The following is a 13046-nucleotide window of genomic DNA, read 5'->3' as shown; positions in this document are numbered from 1 at the left end:
CGGAGTAGGAAGTGTGTATGTATATGTATGTACGTACGTATATAACTATATATATATATATATAAATATACATATATATGTATATATATATATATACATATATATATCTCAATAAAAAAAACATTTTAAATAAACATTATAGTTAGGTGAATTTCTCAGTGACAACATTAACGTTTTAAACTAAAAAAACAACTAGCACACTCATTGGATGATGCCATCAGTATGTCATTTGAGATGTCATCAGCGATGTCATCAGTGATGTCAGAGAACGTCATGAGTGATGTATGTGAGGTCATAAACAGTGCATGGTGGGGCGCAGGTTATAATTAGTGCTGCTAACTATTACTGGTGAATTTTTGTGTATTGTTTAGTTCAGAACACAGCATAGTATAACGTTACTTTAACGTTTCAGTGAATTTCTACTATTTTATAAACGAAAACAGACCTAACTATAATGTTACATTAACCTTTTTTGTGTGAATGTCTCGTTTTTTTTTTTAAAGCAAATAGTAAAAGAGTGTGTGTATGGAGGAATAACTGAATAATATAACCTATGTGCAGACATTATTCTGAAAGGGAATTGCTTTCATATTGTAACTTAACAGGAAAAATCAGCAGGCGCTAATGTCTCCCCACTTTTTGCTTAATTTGCCTACTGGATTTTGATGTACGTGGAGCTTCTTTTCCTGCCTTTTAGCCACCTTAGCCTGCCAAAGAGTCACGAGTTGTATCCTATTTCATAGCAGGTTATGTGGCAAAATAGTCCCAGCGAAGCAGCACATCTACAAGGTACAGTTTTAAAAAGAGAGCTCACAAAGAATAGCTCAGGCCGTGTTAGCTGGTGCTGCAGAACTAGAAAGCTCTTTAGGTCCTTCCACATCATTTCAACGTGAATACACTCTGCCTGGCAAGATAGTTACTGCACGACCGTAACCCTGCTTAAGATAATAAGGCTCTTTTTTTGCTGTTTGTGTAAGCAGATAATTATTTCCTCAGAGACACGTAGACCTGATAAGGTTTTTTTTAAACCTTCTTTTTATTGAATGATTGCTTCTTGTATCTTTCCATATAGCACATTTACTACCACTGCCACCATCACTCAGTGACTTTCATCCAATATTCCTAGACTTAAAGGCAGATCCAGAGGATCTGAAAGAAAGTACCTATTTCTCCGCATCACCTAGCACACTCTTCGGAGTCGCTGAGGCCCAAGCAGTGCTGCAGGTAGACCTGCAAAGGTTAAGCTTGTCCAGGATCACAAATGTCCCCCTGTGAAATACAAACAATAGCATATCACCTCTTCAACTAATATTTGTTTTCTGGCTTTCCACAGTCATTATTTCCTGTTTTTTCAAAACTGAACAAGATTTCTTTTCTCCTCCATGTATTTTCTCACATGCTGGTTTTGTTGATGACAACTTCTGTTTTCCATCTTCCTCCTACAAAAAGACAAAATAATCAATAAAAGTTTATAAAGTACCACATTCCTCTTGAGACTCCTTTGCTAACACTGAGCACGGTGTTTCACTCTATAAATAGATTTATCACCACTCAAACATCTCATAGGGCTAAATTATATGTACAGTGAGGTTCATAAAAATGCTAGGGCTTTTATTAACTCATTCCATAATCTTTATTTTTTTATTTGAGCAAGACCTCACCCTTTTCTTACCAGTTCAATACTTTCTGACATCTCTCTACATTCTAATGTCTACCTCTCAAAAGCTATATTGAGAGATCTAGACCTCCCCAAATAGCTTTTCACTCTGTAAACATGCGGTATAATAAGTTTACCAACATTAGTACGCTTACTGGCACTTCACAACAAAGTTTATAAAATATATTATTAATAACCTGACCTTGGAGTTCTTTCTTAAATGCAGATGAAGACACCAGTCTCTTTCGGCTTCAAATAATTTAATTTCTGCTGAGTGTAACTCAAACAGATTTTCTTTTCCTGCAAAGCACCAAGAACAAACTGAACTATTGTTCTGCACCCATTCACATCACAGCATTTCTTTAACCATGTAATAAGAATGCTACTTATTGATTGAGCCTTGGCCCTTTTATTTTTTACGTCTCCCTACATGATCTCGTGAAACTCTTGAGGGCTTGTAAAACACCTCAGTAAGTTTCCATGCAGGTCTTGCAAATGTTGTGCGGGATCAGACAAGCCCCAAGCGGCAAGCTTCACACCTTGAAGCTTGCACGCTACTCTCACAAAACTCTTGTTGGATCACAACAGACTTGTAGGGAAATACTAGTATATGGGAGGCACTAGCCTCACCGCTAAAAACCCTCTATTGGATAATGTATGTGCATACTGGAGTATGAGGAGGGACTACCCTCTGCTATCAAACCCCTCTCTGAAACAATTACTATGCATAGTAGGGTGTGTGCAGAGTCTGACCTCTCCACTGAGACCCCCCTGCTCCTGCATAATGGGGGTACATAGTTAGGTGTGTTGTGGGACTGGTCCATCCTTTCAGACCCCTCTCTCAGATAACGGGTGTGCATAGTAGTCAGTGGGGAGGGACTGGCCTCTCCTTTCAGCCCTCTTTCTCTCAGATGGCAGGTGTGTGGATGGAGTAAAGTCTCCTTTGAGACCTCTCTCTCTCTCTGAAGACGTGTGTGCATAGTAGTGAGTGGAGAGGGACAGCCCTCTCTTTCCTAACCTCTCTCTCACATCGTGTATGTGGTATGGTGTGTGGAGAGAGACTGGGCTCTTCTCTGAGACCTCTCTCTCAGATGATAGGTGTTCTCAGTAGGTTGTGTGGATGGGCAGGCCTTTCCTTTAAGAGCTCTTTATCAGATGACAGGTGTGCACAGTAGTGTGCAGAGAATAACAGGCCTATGCTTTCACACTTCACTTTCAGATGACAGGTGTGCGTAGTAGTGCTTAGAGAGGGGCTGGCCTCTCCAGTCAGACCGCTCTCTCAGTTGACAGGTGTGTGTGGTAAGGTTTGTGGAGAGAGACTGAACTCGCTGTTGAGACCTCTCTCACTTATAACAGGTGTGCGTATTAGGGTTTGTGAATGGACTGGCTTTTCCTTTCAGACCTCTGTCTCAGATGACCGGTGTACGTGGTGGAGTGTGGATAATGACAGGCCTGTCCTGTCATACCTCTCTCACAGATGATGGGTGTGGATAGTAGGGTGTGAAAGGGACTGGCCTGTCTACTGACACATCTCTCTCATATGACGGTTGTGTGTAGAAGTGAGTGGAGAGGGATGTACTCACTGAAATTGCCCCTCTCTCTGGTAATAGGTGTGCATAGTAGGGCATGGGAAGGGACTGTGCTCCACTCACAACTCTTACCAAAGCCGATGGACATAACTAGTACACTCTAATAAACACCATTTCCAGTAACATTCCTTCCTACAGTAACAAGTGTGCATGCCAGAGGTATTCAAACATCACCTACTCCTTCCTACTTTTCACAATCCCGCAGGAGTCTCTTAAGATTGTAGCATTTTCTTTTGGTTGTAAAGTATTCACATTCTAATCATCACAGTACTTATCTCTTACACATTTCCTCTAAAAAAATAAGGACCACAATATTCATTCCTACTATTGAAAACTCATCTACTATTCACAATCCCGACAGAGTCCCACGAGATTGTAACAATTAGTCAAAAACAATATGCAATTATTAACTTCACAGTAGTTATCTCTTAGACACAACCTCGCTACATCTAGAGGGACAGCATGCCTTTTCATGGTGCCCCCTTATATAGATCTTTTACTTAATTTCCACAACACCTTAATTTCTAACAGTAAACTAACATTTCAGCAGCCTGCCAATCAGAGTGCCTGCTCTCACAGGACTTGCAGGAGACTGTCCCTCCCACGAGACAATGAAGGCTTATAAAAAAACGGTCCTCTTGACCAATCACAGGGCTCCATTTTTGATTTCACGCTCTTGCAGGACTCCCCCCGGAACTCTTGCGAGCCCAACTGCCAAAATATACAATTATTTATGACCCTTAACAGCTCACAACCTACTAAACTGATTTACACCAAATCACAAAAACATAATCTGCGGACCAAGATCTAGCTTCCTGCCAAGTTTGGTGTAATTCCGTTCAGCAGTTTATGTTAGAATCAATCTTAAAGAAGTCTGTGGAAAATGCTGGAGATTTTATGTTTTGATACCCCCTTTTTTCTTGACCCCCTCTTGACGGATCACCATGAAACTTTCCAGGAAGGAGCTGAGGTGGTTGAACTTTTTTGGGGACATTTTCGTGAAGATTTGTCAAACATGGCTAAAGTAATTCGCAAACCAAATCTATGGAAAAGCAGACCTAATTAAATGACCTAGTAGCGACATCCAATAGGTAAAATATACATAAACACTTACCTTGCATGGTAAAGGGATGCGTGTTAAAGGTATGCCTGTAGAAATGTCTGTCTTCTAAAAGCTGTTTACTTCAAGATAGTAATTGTATTAGGTGTTCGGTGTTTTACATTAACTGGTAGCTGCTAGAAACACAGGTCCAATAATTCCATAAAGTTACTCCATCAACAAGTTCTCCAGTCACCTTAATTTTCTTACAGAATTTATAAACAATATTGTATATTTAGTTTTAATTTTCATCACCTTTAATTGCGTTGGAGTTAAGTCAGGCAGATACATGAGGTGGTTGGGGCAAGACTGTTTTCTAGCTCAGTCACGCTTCAGGTGACAGACTGCCACACAAAAGATTCTGCCTCTATCTCAAATGCTGATTCCGAAGTGACCCTGCCATGTGAATGATATACCCAGTACCAGTATTCTTTAAGTCCCGCTTCGACATGTGTCTGGATTTGAGCCAGCCCTAGATTCATTTAAGACCCAAGTCTGCCACCGGAACAACCGTTACCCAGCCCTACTGGCCTTCTGCTGCTGATATTGGCTTGTGACTGACCATTCCTCAGTTCTACCAGCCAATAAGGGCAAATGCTGACCTTTGACAGCCCTGACTCTTCCAATGTTTCTCAAAGATGAGTCTGACGTGAGAGATTTGCTGTTGAGCTATCCTTTGCTACAGGTGACACTTTCAGCTAGTCCAGCCTGTTTTTACCAGCAGCACCTAGCTTCCTGGGAGTACTGATTTAGTGTTTCTCCATTATAAGGTCATGCTGCAAAAGCTCAGCATCGGAAATGCTGTAGCCCCAAAAAAACTTAGTGTCTATGGGTGCACCTTTGGTACCGAGCCTCTTTCCAGAAATATGACTGTTTGCTTCCCAGGTTGGTTAGGGACAGACAATAATACAAGACAACCAATACTTGTATTTCACAAGGATCACCAAACATATTCAGAAGTTTCAACTTTGAGCACTGCATTGCCAGGATCAAAGCACACACTCATAATCATCTCATCACTTCCCGCCTTCACCCCACTACGCCAATAATAGGCCCTGGAAACTGCCAGTCCTGCAGGATTTCCAGCAGTTCACATGGAAAGTCATCTGTAAAGTAGTTTTCTTGCAACTTGGGTCGAGTTACGAGATCAATACAAGTCAAGCTGCAATCGATTCCCATTTTCAAGAGGCCAGAAAGATTTTTTGCAAACTTTAGGTTTGCGAAATAGTCCACAACCTTTAGAAGAGCATGGACATTGATTTCTTTCTTCTTTTGCTGTACCATGATTGTAGAACACCGTTTGCAAGTGCCCTCATAGTCAAACTCCACTAGTAGATACTCTGTTCCTCCTTCTCCTGTAGTTCCATTCGAATGTCACTGCTCGCCAGTGTCCTGAGCTGCCCCACCGCACTCTTTTGTCCTTCTTTCTCCAAGCCTCGGCCCTCTCTCTAACATTTACTTTTCCTGGCCACAGATATTTGCAGTTTTTTTCATCAATTCCTTAAAAGGGCACCGAAACATTGACTGTTTTACATAGCTACACAAATTAGAAAGGACCCATGCTCTGCCCTTTTTTGGTCCAAAGGTCCAAAGCTGTAGTCTGCCATTCTGTGCTCCCAGTGCCATCTTCCCTTTATTACTATTCAATCCTCTCTTATCAGAGGAAGCTGTCTGCTAGGCTGGGTAGAATCCTTCACTACACATTCATCATTTGGTAAATCCTTTAGTAAGACTATCTCAGAATGATCCTATCCAGGCGAACTACCTCAAAAAACCCTCAGAAATTCTGTAAGCACCCAGATCAAACATGCCTTCTTTTCTCACCCTCAAGAAAAACGTAAAAAATGCCTTCTTCACAGCCGTGGAGTCCATGAATATATTTTACCATGGTTGTATTTTTCCTCTTTCCAGCATTGGGACCATTTTATGTAATATTGTATATGTTCTGCAGTTCCTTTAATAATTACTGTCTTATTTTTAAGCACGCTCTCATCCTAATCTAGGTCTACACTGTGCTGAATAAATCATGCCCTCTTATTTTCAACTGTTGTTTATCCACATTTTGCCTTAACTATTTAAATGCATTTATGGACAACTGTATACACGACACTGAGATACTACTGTCATATCAGGGAAACCTGGCTAGTGTCCCCTAGAGACCTGTTTCCCCTCTTTGAGTATGTTCTGCTTTGAGTGTCTCCTCTCTGCTGTCTCTTCTCCTGTACTTCTGACTTCTCATTTCCATCTGGTGAAGTGTGTTGACCTCCACCCTATCCATCTGTCTCTCTCTAGCTCTCTCTCTTCCCATTCCCAGTTTTTTATCTAGTTCCTATTGAAAGTTAGGTAAAGAGCCACTGAGAGGTAACATTTTGTTTTTCTTTCTTTGTGTGTGCGACAGTGGCTGCAATCTTCAGCATCATCATTCAGCACTTTCTGGCCGGGATGATCACTACTTTCACTTTCAGCATTATGATGCAGTGCACACAGAGGGCGCCAGAGAGTATCCAGGTATGTCTGTCCTGTACCAGATGTTTGAATGTATGTGATCCAGTGAGAGTGCTGGTGTGGCTCGCCTACCCCCGAGCAAGAGTGTACAGGTGAGCGAGCAAGAGTGGACAGGTATGGCTAACCTTAAAACCAGAGCATTGGGTAAATGTGATCGAGTTTGTGGGCCATGGCATACTTACACCGGAGGACGGGATACATGAGTTCTCTCATAGGGATTTCCATTTATAGTCATAAGCACTGAATAGTACCGCCGACGTGCGGGGACCCTGGATCACTTCAATATATCGTCTTAAGTGTAGACTTTTGCGTTCTTGAAGAAGGCCTGCAAAGACACTTAAGAAAGAGACAGATTATTCAGCCTATATACCAAGGCTACGATGGCCACATTCTTCATCATGAAGACAAAAAAGGGCCAAAATAAAGTAAATAAGGACAATATGAGATGATTTGCAAGTAGCATACACCCCCCTCACAAACCCTTTTTTATGATAGGAATGAAGGAGAGCAGGACAGAGTAGCCTCAAAAGCTGTCATTATCTGGCTAAAAAAGAAACTGCGCCTTTAAGAACCCAGAGACCACCAGTATCCCATCATGGTCAGTAGATGGTAGTTGCTTCAGTTCTTTTTTCCGGCTGCTTCTGACAGGATCCTGGAGCACTGAGCTCTGCTTTTCTTGTCAAATAAAAGGCCCTTTTTTATTTGTCCAAATGACCTGCCTAGGGGAGCATCTCTCAGAAGATTTTCAGCATGCAGGACATTTCTAGCATACTTTGAAGAAAAGAATATCGTCTGAAGGTAGGACTTCAGAGCGAGGAGAGGGTCAGTCCTCTACCAGGGCTCTGCCATTTACCTTTGAAGAGCGAGGAGAGGGTCAGTCCTCCACCAGGGCTCTACCATTTACTTCTAAAGGATGTGGAAGGTCCAAACTGAGGCATTCAGCCCAAAAACCTCCTCTATCCCAAAGAAACCTTATTGCCTTGCCTGTAAACAGACTGGCCACTGGAAAACAGATAGCTGTTGTCCAAAGAATAGCAACAAAGAAAATATACCTCCAAGTAAAGCTCCAACACCCCCTGTTACTATTAGTAGTAATCCCCCAGGTGGTGGGAGCACCCCCAAGAATTTGGCTGGGTTTACTTTTGGAACTCATGTGGACTCTGGCCTAACCAGGTCCCCAACTACAGCTACTCTTGTCTGTGAAAATGGCATGGGGTTTGCCAACTTCACTGATTGCCCAAACACTTTGAGCAAGTACAGACAGGAGCCCCTCATCAATGGTCAAAAAGTTGAGGCCTATAGAGACACAGGGGCTAGTATCACTATGGTGACTGAGAATCTAGTCTCCTCAAGGCAACTTTTACCTGGTGCCACATATCAGGTGACTAATATTGATGGAGTGCAGAAAAATCATCCCATGGCAGTAGTAAATCTCAGCTGGGGAGGTGTCACTGGCCCAAAGAGAGTGGCAGTGTCAACAAACTTGCCTGTAGATTGTCTACTTGGGAATGATTTAGAAATCTCAGCCTGGGCTGAGGTGGAACAAGAAACCCATTCTAAAATGGTAAATCTCCATTGAAAGGTTAGTGGGGCTGTGATGACCACAGCTCCAATCCAAGATGTCCTTCCTGAAAAGGTTGGTAGGGCTGTGCTAGAATCAGCCGCATCTAAAACAGATTCCTTCCCTGAACAAGTTAGCAGGGCTGTGATGAGTCCCTTCCTGAAAAGGTTGGTGGGGCTGTGATGGCCACAGCCCAAACTCAAACAGATTCATGTGTTGTGAAGCCTGAAACTATGGATCACTCCACACAAACAGAGAGCATTGAGGAGGATGAGAAATCTCCCTCCCACCAGACTTTAGGAAAGGATCAGCCTCCTCACGGAACTGATCTTACCCCTTGTGAAGAAACTGCCCCAGAGGTAGTCAGGCCTAGCCTGGCAGAGCCCCTGATGTCCGTGGACCCATCCAAGGTGGGACCCTCACCAACGACCCCGCCACCGCCAGAGCCAACCTACACGAAGGGATGACAGACGTAGCCAAGTGGATGATGAACAGCCGCCTGAAACTGAACTCGGACAAGACGGAAGTCCTCATCCTGGGATCTTCACCCTCTGCCTGGGACGACTCCTGGTGGCCCCCCGCCCTGGGCAGCGCACCCAAACCAACAGACCACGCGCGCAACCTGGGCTTCATCCTGGACTCCTCCCTCTCCATGACCAGACAAGTCAACGCCGTCTCCTCGTCGTGCTTCAACATCCTGCGCATGCTACGTAAGATCTTCCGGTGGATCCCCACCGAGACCAGGAAGACGGTCACCCAGGCCCTCGTCACCAGCCGTCTGGACTACGGCAACTCCCTCTACGCCGTAACCACCGCCAAACTCCAGAAGAGACTCCAGCGGATTCAGAACACCTCAGCACGACTCATCCTGGACATCCCCCGTCGCAGCCACATCTCCGGACACCTGAGAGATCTGCACTGGCTCCCGGTCAACAAGAGAATCACCTTCCGTCTCCTCACCCACGCACACAAAGCCCTACACAACCAAGGCCCAGGATACCTCAACAGCCGCCTCAAATTCTACGCTCCCACACACCAACTTCGATCGACCGGCCACGCCCTCGACGCCGTCCCCCGCATCCGAAGAGCCACCACAGGAGGAAGGTCCTTCTCCTACCTGGCCGCCAAGACTTGGAACTCCCTCCCGACCCACCTCCGTCTGACCAAGGACCACCTTGCCTTCAGGAAGCAGCCCAAGACCTGGCTGTTCGAGCAGTAGCGGACCCCCCCTCCACCAGCGCCTTGAGACCCACCGGGTGAGTAGTGCGCTATATAAATGCTCTGACTGACTGACTGACTGACCCAGTCTGGAGCAGGTAACCTGCCCCTCTCTACCCTGCCTTAGTCAGCCCAGGGCTGCAGAGGTCAAGGAGGTCAGTGAGCCCCAAAGGGCCCCCTGTCCAATAAAACACCCCCATCAGCAGATTAGGGGCACCAAAGCTAGCAGCCCTAGCAAGGTGAAAACTTTAAAAAATACCTGAGGGATCCCCCTTACAACTAGATAGAGACCTCCCCCAGATGGGCACTGTTGGGCACAGCCAAACCTGGGACCCCAAGGCCCCAAACCTGACCTGTCCCTCCAGTAAGCCAACCAAAGGGACCCAGCCTCCAGCTGTAGGCAGCCAGAGGTTGACCCTGAGAGCACAGTGCAACTCAGTCAAGGAAAGAAAGGCACACATGGTATAAGATGATTGGAGGAAGCTGAGCCCTACATTAGTGGAGCCTCACTTCAGTACTCCATCTCACCACCAGCCTTTTACTTTGCCAAAACACACCACAGGTAGTGATTCCCTATGTTGGAGACCCTCTGATACCCCTAGGGTGAGGGATTGCTTAGTGGACCATGAGACAGGGGGTAACCATGCTAGTGCAGGTACTTCCTTATATGGCCACTTGGGCAATATAGGCTTACCTGGTCATGGATAGCCTTATCTCCTTTCGTTTGGGGGGGAGGGGGGGCTTATAAGGTGGATACCTGACTATGGTTACCCCAGATTTTTTGCCTTGTGTTTAGCTGGTTTTCGACTTAGTTGGCCTGGGATACTGCTAATCAGGGTCCCAGGCTATCTGCTCTCTCTTTAAAATGGACTCCATGTACCCTAGGTGCATAACTAATTGGATTGGGTCACCTTATGAGCCCCTGTACAGTGTATTATAGGTACCCAGGGCATAGGTGCATCCAAGGCCTACCAGGGGCTGCAGCATAGCTTTTGCCACCCCTGGCTGGCCATCCAAACTGACACAACTGGCTGATCACTCAGCTGGGGCAAGGTCGTGTAATCACCCCTTGCTTAGATATAGTATACCTATATCTAAACCTATATCTGGACACATATATACCTATAAGTCACTCCTATGGCAGGCCTTAACAATCCTGGAGGCAGAGTGCTTGGTTTTATGTGAGATGGTGCTCTGGCATGAGCTGAGCCTGTCTGCAGCTTTCGGAACCATTTTCTTATAGCTGTTCCAGGATATTGCCATACCATATACTCTTAAGTGCATTATAATCCTCGCAGTTATTGCTAACTTTGGTTTGGCTTTATCAAAACATGTCGTGTAAGGTGTCAAACACTTTGGAATACTACCCCCTCGCCAGTTCTGGCGACGGGGCTTGCATTCCACCCTTCTAGAGGGAGGAGACATGTTACTTTACTTAAACGCGGTTAAATCTAACCAGAGCCTCAGCATCACAAAATGGATGCTGCTGCCCTGACACAAGTCTGGCCTCCTGCTGCTGACCGAAACCTGGCAGGGGAGGCTTGGACAAAGAGTTTCCTGTCACAGGGAGGTGCTACACCACCCCAGACAGGAGATAGTGATTGGAGCAGGGAGGGTTGAAAGAAACTAGACACTGCCTGGGGCACACAAGGTGTCTCATGCAAAATCCAGTCAAACTGGTTCTGGGGCACTCCAGCACCAGCTCTGGCGCGAAACTGGACAAAGGGAAAGGGGTGTAACCACCCCCTTCCTGGGTCCCACCCATAGGAGGGACCTAGCAGGTAATCCAGCCCCTTAATTTGGAATAAAGGTAGGAGCTGTGCCAGTGCACATCAGATTATCCTGACTGCAACTTTGATACAGAACTCTGGACCCTTCGACATCCCACTCGACGTGGAAGACTGAAGAATCTCCCTTGTGGTCAAGGAGTGAACACCCTGTGCAAACAGTCACCATCCAGCGCCCAACGGTTTGCTTTGTTGCAGTTCTCGCCGGAACTCGAGCGACAGAGATCGACGAGACCCAGCTTCCCTGACTTCTAACAGCCCGATCCACAGTCCCAGCGAATCCGAGACCCGTGGAGGCAACGTGAAGCGTGGAGTCGGCCATCTTGGAAAAACTACGAAGTGCTGACCGTGCAGCTCCCGAGGCTCCCTCGAAGCTGTGCATTGGGGTTTGAGAAGCCCCAGCCCCGAGCAGCTTTTGCACCGAAGATCTCCCCTCCACACTCACCGAGTGCTGCGTGGGGCCCTTTTGCATTTTTCTGCTCGACGCGTTAGTCCGGTCACTTGCCTGTTGGCTAGTGGCCCCAATACGGACGAATCCTTGAATTTACTCTGCTAGTCTGGTTGCTCCAGACTGGCCCTCGCTCCCTTGAAAAGGAGCAATCTATCTGACCTTGCTGGTCCGAGTAAGAAGCGATCTTCAAATCCTGCGTGGGTTGCATTTGCCAAGGCCTGTTGACTCCGATCCGGAAGCCGACACCGCCGACAGCGAGAGCCTTCGTGGGACAGCTCGTGATCCACTCCTGGACGCCCTCGATGCCCCAGAGTCCACGTGGCAGCAGAGACAAGCTTCTCCACCACCACCTGATTGCGCCCGACATTGCCTGGTTCCTTCCTGGTTCCATCCTGGTCACTGGCTAGTGACCCAGACTCTGTCCCCTCTGCTTTTAGGTACTCTACATCTTCAATCCACCCTTGGATCCAACCGGACTCTTCTCTCCTGGCCGCCTGCAGCATCTTCATCTCCAGGCTCCATAGATCTCCATAACGAAACCCGACACACTTTGGCACCTATGCACCCGCTTCCTGTGGGTGAGGTAACGCTCAAACACCGGTGCTCCTGTAGTGGTTTACACCTCTAGTGTCATAGTTTAAAGTGGGGTAATTCTATTCCAGTCGGAAGACTTCCAAAACAGTAACTTTCTAACTTTTACGCAACATTGACTTTGCATTAGTGCATGCGTGTGCTTTTAGCGCTGCACCCGAGTCCCGCGGGCCTCTCCCGACTTCATCACTGTTAGTCCCGAGTAGTCCCAGCGATTCACAAGGCCCTACCATTGTTCGAGAGGTGGTACTTATAGCACTATTTTAGTATATGGTTAGAGTGGCCACCGGGCTTATCCAAAATTGTGCAACTTGTGTATGTTTAACTGCTTTTGTTTAAACGCTTGTGCCTCTGCACTCATAAAGAGTACAGAGGGTTATTCTAGTAATAAATACATATATTTTTATAATATATAACTTGTGTGGTGTCCTTTCACTTGATATTACAGGATTGCATATGGTAAAACAGCTGGCTTCACATGCCATCTTGAGTTTAGCCTAAAGACTGCTTAGTCCATGCTACCATTAGGATAGCTTGTCTACAAGGTTGACTTACAACCACCACCATAAGGGATTGTTTGGACTGATA

The 13046-nt window shown here is 45.8% G+C and overlaps 1 protein-coding gene across 4 annotated transcripts in view; it reads left to right on the top strand.

Moving 5' to 3' along the window:
• The window catches only part of SLC33A2 (solute carrier family 33 member 2), a 109662-nt gene that overhangs the window by 79326 nt on the left and 17290 nt on the right, over nt 1-13046 (top strand). For all 4 annotated transcript variants that reach the window (XM_078686438.1, XM_078686439.1, XM_078686436.1 and 1 more), the window contains exon 5: nt 6744-6853. In XM_078686438.1, coding sequence (XP_078542564.1) covers nt 6744-6853 — 110 coding nt within the window. The remainder of the gene's footprint in view (nt 1-6743; nt 6854-13046) is intronic.

The sequence above is a fragment of the Lissotriton helveticus genome, chromosome 4_1 (genome assembly GCF_964261635.1).
Source record: "Lissotriton helveticus chromosome 4_1, aLisHel1.1, whole genome shotgun sequence".
NCBI classification, from domain to species: domain Eukaryota; kingdom Metazoa; phylum Chordata; class Amphibia; order Caudata; family Salamandridae; genus Lissotriton; species Lissotriton helveticus.
The sequence above is the reverse complement of the archived record's forward strand: the minus strand, read 5'-3'. Positions and strand labels throughout refer to the sequence as shown.